This window comes from Daucus carota, chromosome 2, assembly GCF_001625215.2.
Source record: "Daucus carota subsp. sativus chromosome 2, DH1 v3.0, whole genome shotgun sequence".
NCBI lineage: Eukaryota > Viridiplantae > Streptophyta > Magnoliopsida > Apiales > Apiaceae > Daucus > Daucus carota.
The window spans coordinates 32390327-32411671 of NC_030382.2; the positions used below are offsets into that span (position 1 = coordinate 32390327).

The following is a 21345-nucleotide window of genomic DNA, read 5'->3' on the forward strand; positions in this document are numbered from 1 at the left end:
TATCTAGAACTATATCACCTTATCATCACCCTATGATCAAACTTTAGAGTTCAATAGTACCCATAATACTTGAATTGACCTTTTCATATAATATCACCTTACACCCACATGAATATCTTCTAATAGTCCCTTGATGCATATTGAGAACTTGAGATCCCACATTAAACTGAATTATCTCTTTTGGAACCCTGATCTTAATAACATTCCCTTATTTTAGAAAGATCCTTTAAATCTTGAAAACACTTTTGCTTAGTAGCTTGTCCTTGATCAAGACCCTTTTTTTATTGAAATGGAATTAAATTGATTTGACTTAAAAAGGAATTGGATGGTATTTTTCTAATAAGACTGAGGCGCCAGTCATTTAATTTAATTGCAGCATCAGTAGCGGGCAGCCTGATGTCTGTATATGGCCAATGTGTGCCGAGGATCCTCCCTGGTTGAATCACTTTATGTGCTTCGGAGCTTGATGTGGGCTGATCACCCCTCAATGCTCGTGGCGCTGTGTGATTCCAATTCCAATAAACTCGTTATGTTTTGCACCTTTACTTGAGATTATACCTTGTGATATCCATTGTTATTGTTGCACTTGTTTATATTGCATACTGTGAACTGTTATATATACTGCTTTCACTTGCTGAGCTTTTTGCTCATTAATTGTATTGTTTATTATAACCCTTCAGTGAAACCCGAGGATGGCTCGATTCAAGCAAACCGCACGTAAGACCACCTCAGGATCGGGTATTGCCTACCGCCGTATGATGGAGCAGGTTGGGAACTTGTAGTTCCCTAACTTTATCTTTTAAGACTTTTGGGGATTTAAAACTTGTAGTAATGACTTAGAATTTTATTTTGGTTTGTAATAACTTTAGATGTTGTTCATACTCATTCCTGGTGATTCCGGGGATTGTGGATTTAGACTTGTAGTTCTTATATTTAAGATTCTGCAGTTTAATTATTATCGTATTATGCATGCTTTAGTCGGTTATTATTGTGGGTCCGTCACAATAATAAAGACAATGAATTTAGGTATGTTATTGATAGCATGAATTAATGCTACTCAAACATTGGAAAAGAAGTGTAAGCATGTGTGGATCAAGGAAAAGAAAATCTTGAGTAAGAAAACTCTTGTGGAAGAAATGAATAAATCAACCGATAATGATTATTCTTTGGAAAACAAACTATCAACGGATGAGAATTATCCATTGAGGAACCATAAATCAGTTGATAAAAAAGATAGAGCCTGTGAATAAAATAAAAAAAAAGGTAAACAAAAATGCCAAAGTTGGTATTTGTTAGAAATATGTAGCTGATCAACACATAACATACTATTTGTAGTATCTGTGGATCAGATAATCCAACAACGGATGAGGTGTTGTAACAAACTAGGTACTTTTTACTAGTAGTAGTTGATAGAATTATAAGTTGATCAATCGATAAGGATTTGATCTATCAATGGATGTGTAGTTAGTTTGTCAAATTATAAATATTCGAAGTCATGTATAAATTACACAAGTGAAATGAATATCAACGACTAAATCAAGCCATCAATGAATTAGGAATAAAGATTCAACAACTGCTATTCAACCCATCAATGGCTAGTGGAAAAGAGCTATCAACTGATAAATCAACACTACTAGAAATATGCTAATATACATAAGTCAAATACTGATTTCCCCGAAAATCGTAACCGATGTTACAGTGGGCGATGTTAAAGGTACCTGTCTTTAACATCAGTTGTTAATAACTGATGTCTATTGTTGAATTTTACATCGATTATGTACACCTTAAATAATGTATATTATACTCTTTAACATCCCTGTAATTTAAATATCAAGTACATAATCAAAGCCTGTGAAGTACATAATCATGTCGTTTAGGTATTCTATGTGAAGATCCAATATCGATCAACTAATACACATCCATGTAATCTAAATATCAAATACATAATCAAAGCCTGTAAAGTACATAATCATGTCGTTAGGTATTCTATTTGAAGATGAACTTTTGTGTCATTGAGGCCTTCTAAATGCACCACCACGTGCAGCAACTGGTCTAAGTAACTCACTGCTGCTATCTTTCTGAGGGGTTCTACATAAAATTCCAATCACTTGACCCTGGATAATGAATAGGACAACATGGCCTAAAGCAACTAAGTACCAAAATTAAAAGCTAGGACAAAAAATAAAATAGCAGTAACAAGTCTGGTACTTCAGCAGTTAAAAGAAAAAAGGTTATCTTTGGCTTAGTAGCTTGTACATTGATATGTATACTTCAACCCAATAGATCTTTACTTCAACGGCTGATTATTGACTCATCAATCGCTAATTTGAGAGCTATCAGTTGACAACTACAACAAAGAAAAAGGACAATGGTCACATGCGTTGATCAGAAAAAGTACAAACCGTTTTGGAAGCTAAGCTATATATAGTCTTAGTCTGATGTTGAAGAACTTGAAGCTTACCATTCTAAACTACGCAACATGGAAATATTCAACAAAGCAATTTAGTCAAGAAAAGAAATATTTCCAATAATGTGCAAACAAGAAATTGAGTTCGGGTGTAGCCTTTTCTAGGATTATTTAGATAATTTATTTTTTGTCCAAGAAAAGTTGTAAACTTAAGATATATAACCAAGTGTTGTGTATTATTTTCAAGTGTTCCAAAAAAAACTGAGAAAGAAGAGCAACTTGGAGTAGTCGGGCAAAATCTTGTAAAATTTAGCTCTTTCATCTCTTTGTATGCATCCGTGTTGAAAAACATAGAGAGTTCTTCAATATATAAAAATTCCACAGGTGGGAACCATCTCCACCTGAAAATTTTTAAAGAGTCTTGTTTAATTTCAAATTTCAGTTTAGCTTTAATATCATTTTGTTCTCTCTTGAATACAATTAAGAAATTGTTAGTCCCGAAGTGATATAGAAAGGGAGTTGAATACGTAATTACAAAATTCTCGATTTAAATTTGTTTGCGGATAAGTTCGTTATGTTCGTTTAAATTGTAATCAATACTCCAGTAAGTTTAAGGAATAAATTGTGTTTTATATATAAATCTCGAGGGTGCTATAAATCTAACACGTTGATTAACTGCAAATAATGGTCCACTAATTACAAGTTCTCTCAACAATTGTATCAATCTATCTTGACTATCTTTGCAGTGCACAATCTAAAGATGCAACAACATTTTTTTTTGTTATAACGGCTCTGTCCTTCTACATCTTATACATCCATGTCTAATTAAGCTCCAAGTTTGAATTGTAGGCTTGCCACTTGTCCTTTCAAAAAACGATCTCTAGAAATAATAGTACTAGTGGTTGTTTTATTTGTCTTCTTGATTTATTTCAGATCAGTTTGAACAAAATTGTAAGTTCTCAATATATTTTCTACTTGTCGACAACATTACTTCACGACAACTAATTTGACTTGTCGATAAGTTCAATTCACAACAATTAATATTGATTTGTCGACATCTCCACTTCACGATAGGATTAATGGACTTCGCTACAAGTGACGTCACGATATCGTATTATGAGTTTGCTATAGTAGACTCCATGATAACAATCATAGACTTTGTTGTAGATGATATCACTGTAGACTATAGAGATCCTGCGATATACATCATGAAAGGCTTTCGAATACTTGTCGATATCTTGAGTTTGTGATAAACCAAACTAGAGTTCTCCACATGCACTACAACACATCCTGCTTTTTTTTTACGGCCATCTTTTGACGAATTGAGCGGGAACCAAAACTTTTGACGGATTGAGCGGGAACCAAAACTTTTGACGGATATGCTCATCATTTCCGCCAAATCATCCCATAAAATACCGTATTATCATAAAATATAATATAAATAATAAACAAAATTATATGTCAAATTATGGCTTGAACCTAATTGAAAAGATTATGATAAGAGATGATTGTAGGCTAAAAAAGGTCACATGTCTTACTAATTTGATGTACTAGTTATAAATAGTATCTTATTAATATTTTAGATAATTATAAATCGAATTTATCATTTTAATATTGTAATAAGTGATGTGTAATATTTTTACACATTTCTTACCGACGATCGACAAATATAGACATCCATAGAAGCTTGACTATAATTATAGATAAGGGGTGTGTATGGCTAGAGTGTTGTTTTTTAAAGGCCTTCAACTATAATTTTTATATGTGGCATGACAAATGAACTTTTAGCTAAGGGTTTCACATGGATGGACATAGCTCTTAAAGTTTAGTAAAATATTGTTGAGAAATAATGAATACACGAGTGGAAAAAAATTATCAAGAACAAACTAAAATTTGGCACATTCAATAGATATCTTTTGATACGTTTAAGATATTATATGTAGGAGTTTCAAAATGAATAATAAGATATCTCAACCGTTGATTTGAATGGTTGATTTGATAATATTGAGGATTATATTAATAGATTCGATTATATATATTCGATATATATAGATTTGTTTATATATAATTTCAAAAGTAATAGTAAAATTTTATGTACATAGACGTTTTATAATATAAAATACAATATTATCTCTCATTCATTACCATAATAGTAGCTGTAATTGAGATTTTTTTTAATGATATCTGGCCTAATGCATTTATGACTTTTTGTATATATAATGACCGCTTCATGCCATTAGTTAGACACACAAAAACTCATTTAGGCCAAACAATATCTTCACCCAAATCTCAAAAAATGTAGCATTCATCCTTCTCCTCCACCTAATTCACCTCCTCCATGAAAGACACACATCCTATTTCTCCTCCTTCCATTGATAAAACTTGGCCCAATTCCTCATCATCTCCCATGATTAATGCACCGCCCATAAATACACCACAAACGTGCCAGCCATTATTATGGTTGTGCCTTCATCTGCATCTATGCCTCGTCTTGGAGAAGAGGATCTTAAAAATCAACAGAATCTCTACTCCAGAATTCCCCAAAAGAATTTTGAGAAATGGCTGCTTCTGCATCTGCATCTTGGAAAAGTGGAGTTCGAGAATCAGCAGATTCCTCTACTTCAGCATTCATCAGGAGAAGGAGCTACTGCAGATGCTGCTTCTACGAGAAGGAACCGAAATCGTCCCGGAAATCCAAGTAAGATCTTATATATATGTGCGTGGGTTTTGATTGTTTGATCTGTTTATTTGTTATTAATTATGTGATGTTTGTAAATGACAGATCCTGATGCGGTGGTTGTTGCACTCTCTCCTGAATCTCTTACTGCCAAGAATCATTTTATATGTGAGCTGTGCGACAAGGGTTTTCCTCGGGAACAGAACTTGCAACTCCACAGAAGAGGGCACAATCTACCCTGGAAGCTCAAGAAAAAGACAGATCAGGAGGTGCAGAAGAAGGTGTACATCTGCCCCGAAATCAGTTGTGCGCGCCCACCATGATCCAGCAAGGGCTCTCAGAGATCTGACTGGAATCAAGAAGCATTTTTCTAGGAAACATGGTGAGAAAAAATTCAGTTGCACCAGGTGTCCAAGAGGTATGCTGTGCTGTCTGACCTGAAAGCTCATAGCAAGATCTGTGGAACCACGGAGTACAAATGCCAGTGTGGTACTATCTTCTATGTGTAATTTTTAGGGGCCATTTAGATATATTTAAAATAATTGCTTCCTGTTAGAAATAAAAAAAGTGTAGTAGAATTAGAAGCAAGTTAAAAGTTATGAGTGATTAAAATATTTGAGAAAGAAATACAAACTTTGAAAGTAAAGCTTGTATATTTCTCAAATTTTTATAAGTATTCTATTCTTGACTTTTTACATAATATTCATTTTTCTCTTGTTTGTGATCTATTAAACTGAAGTGTTTGTATGTATGATTTTTGATTACATGCCGATTGGTGTTAATCGTAAACCGGGGATTCTAACTCCATTTATACGGGCCCGTCAATTTCCAACTACAATTAATTATGTAAAATAGTAATTTTTGTAAGAAAATTTGCCAACAAAAATTATTATGTAAACAAAATTGGGTAGTAAAAAGTGGAAGACACAAAAAGTTATATTAGTTAGTTAATTAATTATTATATACTCAAAATTGCAATCGAAAAATTGTTCAAACACCTTTATCTCTAAACACTCATGAGAAGGAGGAGTAGGAAATTTTCACAAATAAGTCAAGATTTTCTTGTGGGACAAATACCCACGTAATTATGGTGTGAAGTTAAAATGAGTAGTGATCCTATATACTTAAAGAAAATTACAAAAATATCCATAAAACCCGTGCATGCGAAGTTAAAATGAATAATCATCCTAAAATATTTAGAGAAAATTACAAAATATCCATGTTTTCAAATATATTTTGAGAAATTAATATGTTAAAAATTATACATAAGTGGTTGTAACTTTGTTAAAAAAAATTGATTAATTTTTTGCTTGTAAGAATTATAATTAAAATTGCATATATAATTATAGTGTATTTTTAGAAAAAAATTATAATATACTTCTTTTTATACCGAAAATCCTAAAATTCTGTGAGTATAGGTTAGTTGCGGTAAACTTTTCTTATCAAACATTTGACCCAAGTTTTCCTAATCAAATATGTATTTAAATTTTATTTAAAAAATATATGTATTTAAATTTTCAGTATGATTAACCCAAAGTGGGTCCATCCTACTTTGGTTTGGCCCACAACCAAACTAGGTTGTTCTGACATTCTGACAACAAGTTTTAATAAGGTAATATTGGGCCCCCAATCCATCTTTCCTCGAAAAAGTTGCTCATATATACCCACAAATGCTCAGCATTTTTATCTTTCCCACTTCTATCGTTCTTCATCTCACAGTCACACACTCATAGACCACAGGGCAACTCCTCCTTCTCACAATTCTGTAAGATCTTGCATATATCTCTTTTTTTTCTTCGGTTGCTTTTATATGTTTTCATTAATCAATCATCACTTTATATATATGAACACTTTATATAACATTTGTTCTGTTCTATGCTTGTTTACGTGTGATTAGTATATCATTAAGAAGTGTTGTATAATCTGAGGTTAAGTTGCTCTTCCCCTTATTGAGTTGTGCTAATTAACAATTACATGTCAGGCATGATTATGTGTATTTTTTGAACCAATATCTAATTACTATCGGAAGTTGAATTTAGATGGTTGTGATTTATCCAATAAGGACATGAAATTCTCAATGGAAATAGGTAGAACGGATTGTTAGGAAATCAGGATGATGTGTTTAATGTATGTAATTTGCATGATACCATCGAAATAGGCTTGATTGTATTTTTAGAGAATCCATTAATACTCGGAAGAGGTTATTAGTATTTTATAGGGCACATCTTTCCTCTTGAGTAATTGTAGGCTGAAAAAGGTCACATGTCTTACTAATTTGATGTACTAGTTATAAATAGTATCTTATTAATATTTTAGATAATTATAAATAGAATTTATCATTTTAATATGGTAATAAGTGATGTGTAATATTTTTACACATTTCTTACCGACGATCGACAAATATAGACATCCATAAATATAGACATCCATAGAAGCTTGACTATAATTATAGATAAGGGGTGTGTATGGCTAGAGTGTTGTTTTTTAAAGGCCTTCAACTATAATTTTTATATGTGGCATGACAAATGAACTTTTAGCTAAGGGTTTCACATGGATGGAGATAGCTCTTAGAGTTTAGTAAAATATTGTTGAGAAATAATGAATACACGAGTAGACAAACATTATCAAGAACAAACTAAAATCTAATAGATATCTTTTGATACGTTTAAGATATTATATGTAGGAGTTTCAAAATGAATAATAAAATATCTCAACCGATGATTTGAATGGTTGATTTGATAATGTCTAGGATTATATTAATAGATTCGATTATATATATTCGATATATATAGATTTGTTTATATATAATTTCAAAAGTAATAGTAAAATTTTATGTACATAGACATTTTATAATATAAAATACAATATTATCTCTCATTCATTACCATAATAGTAGGTGTAATTGAGATTTTTTTTTATGATATATGGCCTAATGCATTTATGACTTTTTGTATATATAATGACCGCTTCATGCCATTAGTTAGACACACAAAAACTCATTCAGGCCAAACAATATCTTCACCCAAATCTCAAAAAATGTAGCATTCATCCTTCTCCTCCACCTAATTCACCTCCTCCATGAAAGACACACATCCTATTTCTTCTCCTTCCATTGATAAAACTTGGCCCAATTCCTCATCATCTCCCATGATTAATGCACGGCCCATAAATACACCACAAACGTGCCAGCCATTATTATGGTTGTGCCTTCATCTGCATCTATGCCTGGTCTTGGAGAAGAGGATCTTAAAAATCAACAGAATCTCTACTCCAGAATTCCCCAAAAGAATTTTGAGAAATGGCTGCTTCTACATCTGCATCTTGGAAAAGTGGAGTTGGAGAATCAGCAGATTCCTCTACTTCAGCATTCATCAGGAGAAGGAGCTACTGCAGATGCTGCTTCTCCGAGAAGGAACCGAAATCGTCCCGGAAATCCAAGTAAGATCTTATATATATGTGCGTGGGTTTTGATTGTTTGATCTGTTTATTTGTTATTAATTATGTGATGTTTGTAAATGACAGATCCTGATGCGGTGGTTGTTGCACTCTCTCCTGAATCTCTTACTGCCAAGAATCATTTTATATGTGAGCTGTGCGACAAGGGTTTTCCTCGGGAACAGAACTTGCAACTCCACAGAAGAGGGCACAATCTGCCCTGGAAGCTCAAGAAAAAGACAGATCAGGTGGTGCAGAAGAAGGTGTACATCTGCCCCGAAATCGGTTGTGCACGCCCACCATGATCCAGCAAGGGCTCTCGGAGATCTGACTGGAATCAAGAAGCATTTTTCTAGGAAACATGGTGAGAAGAAATTCAGTTGCACCAGGTGTCACAAGAGATATGTTGTGCTGTCTGACCTGAAAGCTCATAGCAAGATCTGTGGAACCAAGGAGTACAAATGCGAGTGTGGTACTACCTTCTATGTGTAATTTTTAGGGGTCATTTAGATATATTTAAAATAATTGCTTCCTGTTAGAAATAAAAAAAGTGTAGTAGAATTAGATGCAAGTTAAGACTTATGAGTGATTAAAATATTTGAGAAAGAAATACAAACTATGAAATTAAAACTTGTATATTTCTCAAATTTTTATAAGTATTCTATTCTTGACTTTTTACATAATATTCATTTTTCTCTCGTTTGTGATCTATTAAACTGAAGTGTTTGTATGTATGATTTTTGATTACATGCCGATTGGTGTTAATCATAAACGGGGGATTCTAACTCCATTTATACCCGCCCGTCAATTTCCAACTAAAATTAATTATGTAAAATTAATTGCAATCGAAAAATTGTTCAAACACCTTTATCTCTAAACACTCATGAGAAGGAGGAGTAGGAAATTTTCACAAAGAAGTCAAGATTTTCTTGTGGGACAAATACCGACGTAATTATGGTGTGAAGTTAAAATGAGTAGTGATCCTATATACTTAAAGAAAATTACAAAAATATCCATAAAACCCCTGCATGCGAAGTTAAAATGAATAATTATCCTAAAATATTTAGAGAAAATTACAAAATATCCATGTTTTCAAATATATTTTGGGAAATTAATATGTTAAAAATTATACATAAGTGGTTGTAACTTTGTTAAAAACTATTGATTAATTTTCTGCTTATAAGAATTATAATTAAAATTGCATATATAATTATACTGTATTTTTAGAAAAAAAATTATAATTTACTTCTTTTTATACGGAAAATCCTAAAATTCTGTCAGTATAGTTTAGTTGCGGTAAACTTTTTTATCAAACATTTGACCCAAGTTTTCCTAATCAAATATGTATTTAAATTTTATTTAAAAAATATATGTATTTAAATTTTCAGTATGATTAACCCAAAGTGGGTCCATCCTACTTTGGTTTGGCCCACAACCAAACTAGGTTGTTCTAACATTCTGACAACAAGTTTTAATAAGATAATATTGGGCCCCCAATCCATCTTTCCTCGAAAAAGTTGCTCATATATACCCACTAATGCTCAACATTTTTATCTTTCCCACTTCTATCGTTCTTCATCTCACAGTCACACACTCATAGACCACGAGGCAACTCCTTCTCACAATTCTGTAAGATCTTGCATATATCTCTTTTTTTTTCTTTGGTTGCTTTTATGTGATTTCATTAATCAATCATCAGTTTATATATATGAACACTTTATATAACATTTGTTCTGTTCTATGCTTGTTTATGTGTGATTAGTATATCATTCAGAAGTGTTCTGTTCTATATAATTATGTGTTTTTATTACCTCTTGTGTTTTGTTAGTTTGATTATGAGCGAGTAGATGTATAATCTGGGGTTAAGTTGAACCCTAGCTATGATAGATGCATGATTCCCCAACCCCAAATAGATTATTTAATTGCTCTTCCCCTTATTGAGTTGTGCTAATTAACAATTACATGTCAGGTGATTATGTGTATTTTTTGAACCAATATCTAATTACTATCGAAAGTTGAATTTAGATGGTTGTGATTTACCAATAAGGACATGAAATTCTCAATGGAAATAGGTAGAACGGATTGTTAGGAAATCAGGATGATGTGTTTAATGTCTGTAATTTGCATGATACCATTGAAATAGGCTTGATTGTATTTTTAGAGAATCCATTAATACTAGAAAGAGGTTATTGGTATTTTATAGAGCACATCTTTCCTCTTGAGTAATATATTTGATAGATTTGGGATAGGGAATTGTAATTGCATTGATTCATGCTAGTGGGAATGTTTAATTTCAGATGTATTTAATTAATTGATAAAATCCTTATTTGCTTTAGTATAATTAGTTTAATCAATCTCTAAAATATTATTGTGTTCTTTGCTTAGTTGAATTAATCATAAATAACTAGTGTTTGATACATTTGTCTCTGTGGGGTCGATTCCGACTTTCCCTGCTACATTGTTAAGAGGATTTGTTGGGATATTTATTTGATAGGTATACGACAGCCTTGTCAGTTCCTACTATTGTGTATACAACTATACAACTATACACAAGTATGTAACATAAATACACACAAATTTGAAATACACCCAAGTCATAACACAAGTATGAAATCCCTCAATTGGCAGTGGCACGCGAAGAAACAATAACGAGAAATCGATTCATGAATAAAGACATAAAACTGAATCGATTCAAGAATATAAACTTGTAGGATAGATCACTGGATGTGTTTGGGTTTGATTGTTTGAGGCTTTGATCTCAGTTTGAAAGCTAATCGCAGCCAGTCGTAGGCCTGGCGCTCGTAGGTAGCCATGGAAGTTGATCGGTTTTTAATGAACTAGTGTCTAATTAGGTATTTTGGTTTAGGTCATAGTCTCAGTAGATAAACGCTTATAAAATTAGAATATTTATATTATTAATTAAAATACTATTTTTTATAAAGTATATAAAAGAATCGGTAAACTATTCGGTTTTCGGTTAATCGAGGTTTAAAAACTGGAAAACAAAAATTTGGCTATCGAAAACCGAACCGAAATTTAAAATTTGGTTAACCAAACCGAAATTATTTTAGTTTTCAGTTCGGTTACTAAAAACCGAACCGAATGTACACCCCTATCCAGGAGAAGTTATATGTACTCAAGACCTATATGAACATAAGATCCAAAAAGATGAGGAAATGGAGAAAGGATCAAAGAAGGGAAAAACTGTGGCTTTGGTTGCAGAAAAGAATAAAGAACATGGGACCACACTTTAGAATTTGAATACTAAGGATACACCAAGTATGAAGGCTTGTAAAGGGAGGACAGAAATGGAAAGCTGATAGAAGAGGATGATGAATCTTCTACACACACTACTAGAAAAAAGGCCTTAGACATCGGCTAAAACCCGATGTCTATCTAAATTTCGACCGATGTCTTCGCGTGTGATGTTAAAGGTACCCGTGCCAAGACATCGGCTAAAACCCGATGTCTAAACTAGGATTACACAGCGCTTCTAGGTATACCTGATGTCTAAGATCCCATTTTTGTCATAAAATCAACTACTTCAACATCAATATTAGGTGCATTAGGTGTAGTAAAACATATCATACACAAGTAGTTTAAAAGCTTTAACATCGTGAGTTACAAAACAAACGATGTCTTTTTGGGTTTCTAAAATCGGTCTTTTTGTAATATGATGTCTAAAACTTAATAAGACATCAGGTATATCTATTTAACCGTTGTTAAAAGTTGTTATAACATCAGGTTTTTATGCTTTCTAACAGATGATGTTTACATGATGTTATAAACTTTTTAGACATCGGTTATCTTTCATTAGAATGTTGTAAATTGAAGGTCTTTAACATCAGTTTTTATGCACAAGCTAGTAATCGATGTCTCTTTTAAATGTAATTAAAATGAGCAGCCCTGTTTTTGCATGAAACCCAAATATATACCAAATCAAAATGTATATTTACAACAGTAATCCCAACAACAACCACATATATATATATATATATATATATATATATATATATATATATATATATATTCAATTCTCCCATTCCAATAATCCAAACAACTAAAGGAACAACTTTTTGCCCAGCCCATTTGAGAAGTCTTCAGACTCAGAGTTCCGCAAAAGAGTGATTATCCTCTTTTCTAAAACTTCCAACTCTGCTCGTATTCGTTGCAAAGTATTCGTACGAACACATAGTTGAGGTACCCCAGAAGTTGTATCTCCATTCGCAACATTAGACTGAGCACACCTTCTCTGAGAGCTAACGGGCTTGTCTTTCTTCTTCCACACATTTTGAAATTTTGTTCCTGCATCACATCTGGTTAATGCTGGCATAGTGGGTATGTAGGTGTTCCTTCATCCTACAAAAAATATAGAGGGGGCAGTCAATAGAGAATGCTGTTAAACACTTTATTTATTCCATATATCTACTTTGCAATTTCTTGCAAAACAGTTTGCTTAATCGAGTACTATATAATATATATATAAGTGTTTGATTTGAAACTGATAAAACAAAAACACCAGATGCTTGCCTGAGAACTGCTTGCATTAAAAAACAATGATGAAACAATACATAATTTAGTATATAACACAAATTATTTATTTCTTGTATTTCATAATTTAGTATATAACACAAATTTACTAGAGAGATAGGCACACGTGATCCATCAAAGAAGAATGAATCTTACGGATATGACCTTCTTTCTAAGACAACTCCCTTCTATAATCTAATATCTAAAAAATTGTGAACATACTCATAGATTATTACTTCAACAAATTACGAGTTATGCTCTAAGAGCAAGTCCAAAAATTTATCTAAATGAGCTCCTATTGACATAAAATGCTGCTCCAACAGTGTTATATATTGGGATTCCCTAAATCCCCAAGACATCCTCATTATAACTAGTTAGGTCATATTCTTTTCCGGAATCCCTAAGACATCCTCAATATTACTAGTTAGGTCATATTTTTTGTTAACCAGTAATCATTCCCTATTTCATTTTTTGGAATAAAATTCAATTTTACGGGGTCCATGTGGGAGACAACGGGGCAGTGGTTACAACTGTCGTGCAAAGAGCCTCCTGAACAAGGAGGCGGCGATCAACCATCCACTCCCGTGATTCATATTGATCAATCGATCTCCGTCTGCTCCCTCCCCGTGTCTACTAGCGCTCCTGTACAGAGCGAAGAAAGGGCGAAAAAGAGCGGCTGAAGCTATTTGTTGTTTTTGGCATATTGCTTACTACTAGGTTGGATCGGATGTCAACCAAGATGCTCGCCACACTTTGGCTAGATTCAAATTTGACCTGAGGTACGATATAAGGAAAGAGTTGCTTCGCAACCCCTTTCTAGTGTGGAACATGGTTTTCAAGTGGCCTTAGATACGGAGGAGTACTTACGAGTGCGAACAACCGTCTTATATTTATAAATAGAATTATGAATAAAAATTTCCGTGAGCAGTAAGCAGCAGATCTCTACTTCTTTTCCTAATAAATAGTTTGATCCATTTTACCGAGAAAGTCTACGGTTCGAGTCCGTATAGCCCTAGAGCCCTAAAAAATGGAAATAAAAAATTGTATAAATTGTATAATTGGAATTTTCCCATTATAGTTTGTTGCTTGAAAAAAGATCGAATTTCTTATTTCGAAGTGAAATGTCTCGAAAAAATAAAAATAGTGGCCGGGGAGGTTATAGTAGCCAAAGTCATTGGAATCTTTAGTTTATACATTGGAAAAAAGCTTTGTTATTAATAAACTAGGAAAGGGAAAACAAATAACTGGAAGAAAGGAAATCTATTAGTTATTTGTCAAAGTTTCATTTATTCAATGACCATAACTAGGCCGGGAAATATAACTCCGAGAAAAAAAAATCTTTAGGCAAATACTTAAAATGATTCCTTCCTAAGAAAGAAGAAGTTTTCTCCTCTCTTCTTATTCAAAATCTATGGTCATTTTAACTTTATGTTCGCACTTATTTGATCACCAAATTATGTTGGTTATCATAATATATGGTGTTAAACTCTAGCTAGCTTCTTTTCACATGTGATGTTATTAATTATATTAAATCCACTATCTAGGTGTTAGCATGTGGTGTGAGCATAGAAGATATATATGATTCCATATAAATGAATTTGAGATGATTTTGACCAACTATTTTCTTCGTCTCATCTAAATATTTATATATGGATGGGACTTGGAAATTAAGAACATAAGTAAAATAAGGGATGAAAGTAAGCAAAATGAGTATAGTGATGAGACACTATGATATTTAGTTCATAAACTACATATGGTGGATGCAAAATGAGTAAAGTGAAGAGTCCATTTGATATGTAATGCATAAACTAAATATGATGGATGTAAGTGCGTGCAGTTATGGAGATTACTAGGTACCCAAAAATTGTTCCCAAGTACTTTTCCCAAATGCTAGTTTGCAGTGATTGATTAGTTCCACTTACCCACCTAATTACCTATATGCACATAAACCACCTAATTAAAATCAGTTCCATGTCATTTAATAAAATAACGGGGGACAAGATTTGAGATAAATAATATTATTTTGTTATATTATAAAGATTACTCTTTTTTGATAAGTTTTGTAATATAAAAATTCGAAATTGATATTTTTTAGGAAACAGTTGGGACGAGTACTATTTATTTATCCGGTATTTCTTAGACATATGCCTCATGTGCAGGGTTGTGTAGCATGGAGAAGAATAACCCCCAAAATACAGTGGTGCCCACAAAGATCAACTCCATCTTCATCGATTTTAGCGGTTACCAAATGAAGCAAGTTGGTGGAAACCGTCATAATAATCTACCAAGCAGGTTACCAATTAAACTTAAGTACTTGCTTCTTCTTTCAAATTTGAGTGCAATGTGCATCTGTGTTGACTTGGCACAAGCTCAGCTTGGTTCATGATCTTATAATTAAGTTAATGTAGCAATTAGAATGCACATATATGACGAGAAAAAATTGAAAACAAAACATGTGTGTAGGAATGACTCTGGGCAATTCGCAAAACCTGGAGAGGATGGCGCTGGTATAAAGCCAAATGAAAATTCTGTGGAGCATAGTTCTGGTAAAACGCCAAAAGGAAGAGATGATGTAGCTGGTTTTAGTTTGAGGTGAACTTTCTATTACCTATATGTCATATTACTAATATTGTGTTTCGTTAGGAAGAATGAAACAGAATGTAATCGAATGATTAAATAAATGAAAATAATAGATGCAAAAGGGAAATTGAAAAAAATTTAGTGAGTGCAAAATTGATATAGTGAGATTGAGGAAAAAAATTAGTATAGGAGGAAATTGAGCATAAATTTTTATAGTGTCTTCTCCAAATATATGGTTTCAGAAATGAAATGGAGGGATCAATAAAATTTATGAACTTACTTTAACATAGTTCAAATTTAATTGCATTTATTCTAAATGCATTCACCCCATCCAAACACAAGATAAGATCTCAAATACGCTCAAATGAGGGAAACAATTATGGAGATGTTCGGTTACGTAGTTATATCTTTTAAATAGTGTCAAAAGTTTTAGTTTGAGAGGAACTTTCTATTGTTATCACATCATCTTATTCATCTTCTGCTTGTAGTATTAAGAGCTCGAGTATGCTTAAATTGATGGATGGAAATTATTGTAGTATTAAGAGCTCGAGTATGCTTAAATTGATGGATGGAAATTATTGTTGTATTTGATTGGGGTGAATGAATTTGAAAGGATTGGAATGAAATTCAAACTATATGTAATGGACAATTGTTTATATATTTCGTTCCGTCCTCATTCTTGACATCTTATACTAGAGATCACACCTTCTCAATTTATATATGAAGGAATGCTTCATTACCTGCTATACAATTTTTTTTCAAATCTTACGATAGCAATTCTCACTAAATTTTTTCAAAACTTCCCTCTTAAATCTATTATTTGCATTTATATTTAGTCATTTCATTCCTTTCTCTCATATATATTAGGATATATTATATAGATGTCTGGTTCTGTATGTGTGGTACTCTAACAAAATTTAATATCAAATGTTTGATTTTCAAAATTTGGTGTCAAATGGCTTTACACTGGCATAGCGGCCATATTACACATTTATCAAAACAAACATTTTTTTAGGGTGATCTGAAAACTCATAGAAATTTGAATGAGCTCAGTGTTGAAGTTATTTGTTATGAAATATTTTTAGGGTATTCTCTCTTTTTCATTGGCAAATGTTCTAATCTATCTTGCCTTCTATAGTTAGACATAAACTTGATCATATATATACATTGGATAGATTCCCTATTTAGTTAAACTGGATGATGTTAAACCACCAGCACTACTTTATTTGACATTCTCAAGTGACGCAGGGAATATGTTGCTGAGAAGACTCGAAAGCAATATGACGCACCTTCACGACAATCTCCGCCATCACAAGGTCCAGTACTGAAGGAGAAAGTACTGCCTGAAGAGCCTTCGAATGATATGCCAACTCTTCAAAGCACCACAACATTTCAGATTGTCAATGTGGTTGAGGACTCAGACACAGAAGAAGCAGAAGGCGCTGGTATATGCGTCAGGAAGAGGCGTAAACAAGCTTGACAAAAATGGTGATCTCTTTTACTCTTATGGACCTATATGATTGAATTCATTACTTGTGAATATATTTCGTGGAAAATAAACACAAAGTTCCATAAGTGCAAAACTCTCTTCATATTTTTGGAAATCAATCTTAAATATGTGCAGGAAAAATTCGAGCTTAATCTGTATATTTGTAAATTATAAAGATTTAAGATGCATGTCATTTAGATTATTCAGAAACTTTGAATTCTGCAATTATTTGTGTGAAGTTCTGCTGATGTATTCTTATTTGTGTTCTCTTTGTAGATCTTGATCAGCGAACTAGGGAACTGCGGGAAACAACTAACGTTAGTTATAATCAAGTTTTGGAAACTTGGTGATGTTGTTGATCACCAAGTGTTACTGTGCAAAACTGATGTTATTTGTTAATCCAGCTTTGGTGACCATGTTGAATGACGGTGCAAACGTTCTGAAATTTTGGCAATTACTTTTTCAATCAATAATCTGAAAGTTTTTTCATGGGTGAGATGTTTAATCAAAGAGTTTCTGCATTTTATTAATTAATACATGACTCTGACCAGCAAATGCCCTTAGCTACTTTATCTTAGATTACTTTTCTACTGCTATTATGAGAAAAATTAGAATTAGATTTCAGAATTTGGGCGCTTAGTTTCTGGTTGTAATTCTGTTCTTGTCATAAAATAACAGTGAGGCTAGGTGCTGATAAACAGTCCATCTAAAACTTTAAAATGTTAGAGGAAGTTCCAAATGGATCTTATGCAATTGGAAACCAGTAGGATTAGATTTTAGAATTCGAGGCCAGGGCATAGTTTCCGAGTTGTAATTTTGTTCTCGTTATAGAATAACAGCGAGGCTACGTGTTAGTCTATATAAAATCTTAAGATGCTAGAGAAATGTAGAAAATGGATCTTATGATACATTTCGACCCTCCCCCTAACTCGAAATTCCATTTTTTATGAATGAAATAGTGGATCATGACACCCATCTTTCTTTTGGGCAATTTATTCCTTTATCATATTGTGAAAATATTGGAGGTAACGTAGAACTGAACTTGTGACCTCTGGCGAACCTGGGCTCTCTATTACCATATTAAATCACTCCTTCTAAAATCTTAAGGTGTTAAAGCAAGGTCCAAATAGATCTTGTACTATGTTTCAACACTACATTAACTTGGATGGAATAAATGATAAGAGAATATAATGAAATTTGTACTTAATTTTGGGGGAGGTTGAAAAAAACGTTTATAACTACATTTCTTTCATCATTCTATTCTATAATATTTAAATTAGAAATATAACCTACATGTTTCAAAGAAATGTGTCATTCCATTTCTTCACTATCTTTCTAACAATTTTTATCATAGACGTTCTAGACTCATTCATGCTCACTCCTAGTTGTCTCGTATATTCTTAATTCTCCTTTAAATTTTCTTATAATTTTTCATTTCATTCTCCTCTTATTTCATTCTATCCAAGTGAACGCAAACTGACTGCTAATGCTTGCAAACAATATAACTATACAATATGCATTGCTGACCAAAAAAACCAGACCAAATGTGCTTTTGTATGCCCAGCTCAATACAGTGATCTATTGTTTTGGCTGAGGAACAATCATGTTGTGTAGAAAAAGATTTGTTTGATTGGGGGGACATGTGTGGATTCACGTAAGAATGTGAAGGTAGAGCTTATCTGGTGTAAGGAAATACTGTAATTCGAATAGTTGTGCTAAGCTCATGCCATTTCATGTAAGAATATATAAAGATCTTGATAAATATAGCTTAGACGATCAAATTATGATTCGTGTATAACTAGATACATAAGGTTTTATATTACAAATTGTGTTAAAGGCTTTTTAAATCATATGTTTAAATTATTGTGTTTCTATCGAGGGAGTGCCATAGTTGATTTTTTTCGGTCGTATATGGCGATTTCGTTTTGTCGTTAATTAACAATTGCCTCATTTCATATGACTTTGTTTCGGTGCCTGACATAAGCGTTTGTGCTTGATTCCTTCTTTTCTTCCTCCTTTTTTCTCTTCATCATCTTTATTTTCTTGCTATTTGTATTGGTGTCCTAGAGACAATACTATTATGTTTTATTGTAAACAGTTCCAAGTTAACTTGGATTAAAACCAGTAGAATCAAATTTCAGAATTCGAGGGGCATAGTTCGAAGTTGTAAATTTCTTCTGGTTATAAAATAACACTGAGGCTCGCGTGTTGTGAACCAATCCATCTAAAATTTTAAGATATTAAAGGATCTTGTTATATATTTCGCCGCTCCAGGAACTCGATCGATATCCCATTTTTTAGAATTAAGAGTGGATCACGACACTCATCTATTGGATAATTAATTCCTATTAATTCCTTCGTGTTCGTATCATATTGAGAGAAGACTAGGGGTAAAGCAGAGTTGATCTTGTAACTTGTTTCGAACCTTATAGCTCTAATACCATATTTTTGGTTTTTCACCCAAATATTCTTCCAAATCCGATGCACTACCATCACTTGAGATCATTCCACCATCTTTCTGAAATTGCAATTGAGATGGATGCACTTGAAAAAAAGTTTCTTCACTTCTTTTCTCTCTACCCTCATTTATTCTTTTATTTGATGCAATCCTTGATTTGTATTCATTGAACATCTTATGTATTGCTTCTTCTAATGATTTTCCCATCAAGCCCGAAACTTCAATTCCATACATGGCTTTTAACATATACAACACAAATTGTAACTTGTGCCTTGGATCAAGTACAACCGAAATAAACAAAAGATTATTCATTCCTCTTGGACCTCCCCAATATTTATTAAACTTATCCAACATTTCCTTTCCAATAGCACACATGTGAATATTATTACCAAATGTCCATTCACTCAAGATAGAATGAATGGCATATATCTCATGCAAGAAAATATTAGAAGTAACATATTGTGTCCCTGAAATCTTCAAACTTAGAACATAAAATATTTTTAAAAATGATGCAAACTTTCTCATGGTACTCCAATCATCACTCGTAGGCCTTCCATCGATGTTATTCAACTTGAGATGTTTTTTGTATCTAGGATCTTGTGTATCATACCTATCAAATGCCCTTCCATATTTCTCCGCCACATCTAACATCTCATATGTTGAATTCCATCTAGTATCCACGTCAAGAACCAAAATCTTTTTACCTCAACTCTCTCATATTTTGCACATTCCATAAACACCATCTCTCTAGAGGGTGAATGTCTTATATATTTAACGGCATTTCTTACCCTATTAATTGATATATCAAATATCCCTAACCCATCTTTAACAACTAAATTTAAATGATCAACACACCTTAAGTGTAAATTCTCTCCATCTAAAACACTAGAATCCCAATTACCAATTCTACCTTTTAATCTCTCCAATACAACATCATTAGAACTAGCATTATCAACCGTGATAGATAACACCCTGGTAATTACCCACTCCACCAAACACTCCTCAATAGCTAATGCAATTGGTCTACCTTTATGACTAGTAATCGGACAAAAGTTTAGTATTCTTTTATGCAACTTCCAATCTTTGTCAATATAATGTGCGGTTATACACATATAATTAATTCTTTGATTAGAAGTCCATGTGTTCGTAGTTATCAAAAACGTTGTGTTTTTTGAAGTAATCAGACATTTAAATCACTTCTCCTAAGAGCATACATTCCATAAGATCCACGTGTAACGGTCCATCTCGATGGGATTTGAAACATTGGTTGCACGGTAGCCTTAAATTCTCTAAACCGGTAACCCTCCCCAAACTTAAATGGTAATTCATCAATAACAATCATCTTAATATACTTCTCTCTAGACAAAACCTTGTCAAAAGTAAAAAATAGTCAATGTTGTGAGGCCACTATCTCTATTATTTTGAAAAACTAATTCAGATTGATGACCTTGAACACTATATAAATTGCAAGTTTTCAAATGATTATGCAAACTACTAGTACCATTACTTGAAGAATTTGCACTTAACTCCTTACCACAATACTTGCACTTTGCTTTCATTTTGCTGTCCTCACTTGCAAATTTAATATAGTGATCCCATATTCGAGCTCTAGATTCCATTTGCTTTCGCTTTTTCGGCTTTGAAGCTAAGGTTTCAGTTGGAGTTTCGAGTTCATCTTGATAATCTCCTTCATTTTTCATCCAAAAATACAACAAAATAACTCATATAAGTCCCTGCTTGGAAGTCTAGTGTGCGTGATAAGAGTATAT

At 32.8% G+C, this 21345-nt stretch overlaps 1 protein-coding gene across 1 annotated transcript; it reads right to left on the reverse strand.

The window, feature by feature from the left end:
• Nucleotides 1-19552: 19552 nt before the first annotated feature.
• Nucleotides 19553-20918, reverse strand: LOC135150503 (zinc finger BED domain-containing protein RICESLEEPER 3-like). The gene is made up of 3 exons (XM_064086841.1): nt 20791-20918; nt 20432-20611; nt 19553-20246 (listed from the first exon to the last, which is right to left on the reverse strand). The coding sequence occupies exons 1-3, from the start codon at nt 20916-20918 to the stop codon at nt 19553-19555; spliced, it is 1002 nt and encodes a 333-aa protein (XP_063942911.1).
• Between the last annotated feature and the right edge of the window lie 427 nt (nt 20919-21345).

Excerpts from the sequence above, each read along its gene's own strand:
- LOC135150503 (XM_064086841.1), bottom strand. The coding sequence starts at position 20,918 with ATGATTGTTATTGATGAATTACCATTTAAGTTTGGGGAGGGTTACCGG. Across the intron at positions 20,612-20,790 it reads ACACGTGGATCTTATGGAAT|TCATAAAGGTAGACCAATTG; the intron begins GTATGCTCTTAG and ends TCCGATTACTAG. Across the intron at positions 20,247-20,431 it reads GGAGAGAATTTACACTTAAG|ATGGAATTCAACATATGAGA; the intron begins GTGTGTTGATCA and ends CGTGGATACTAG.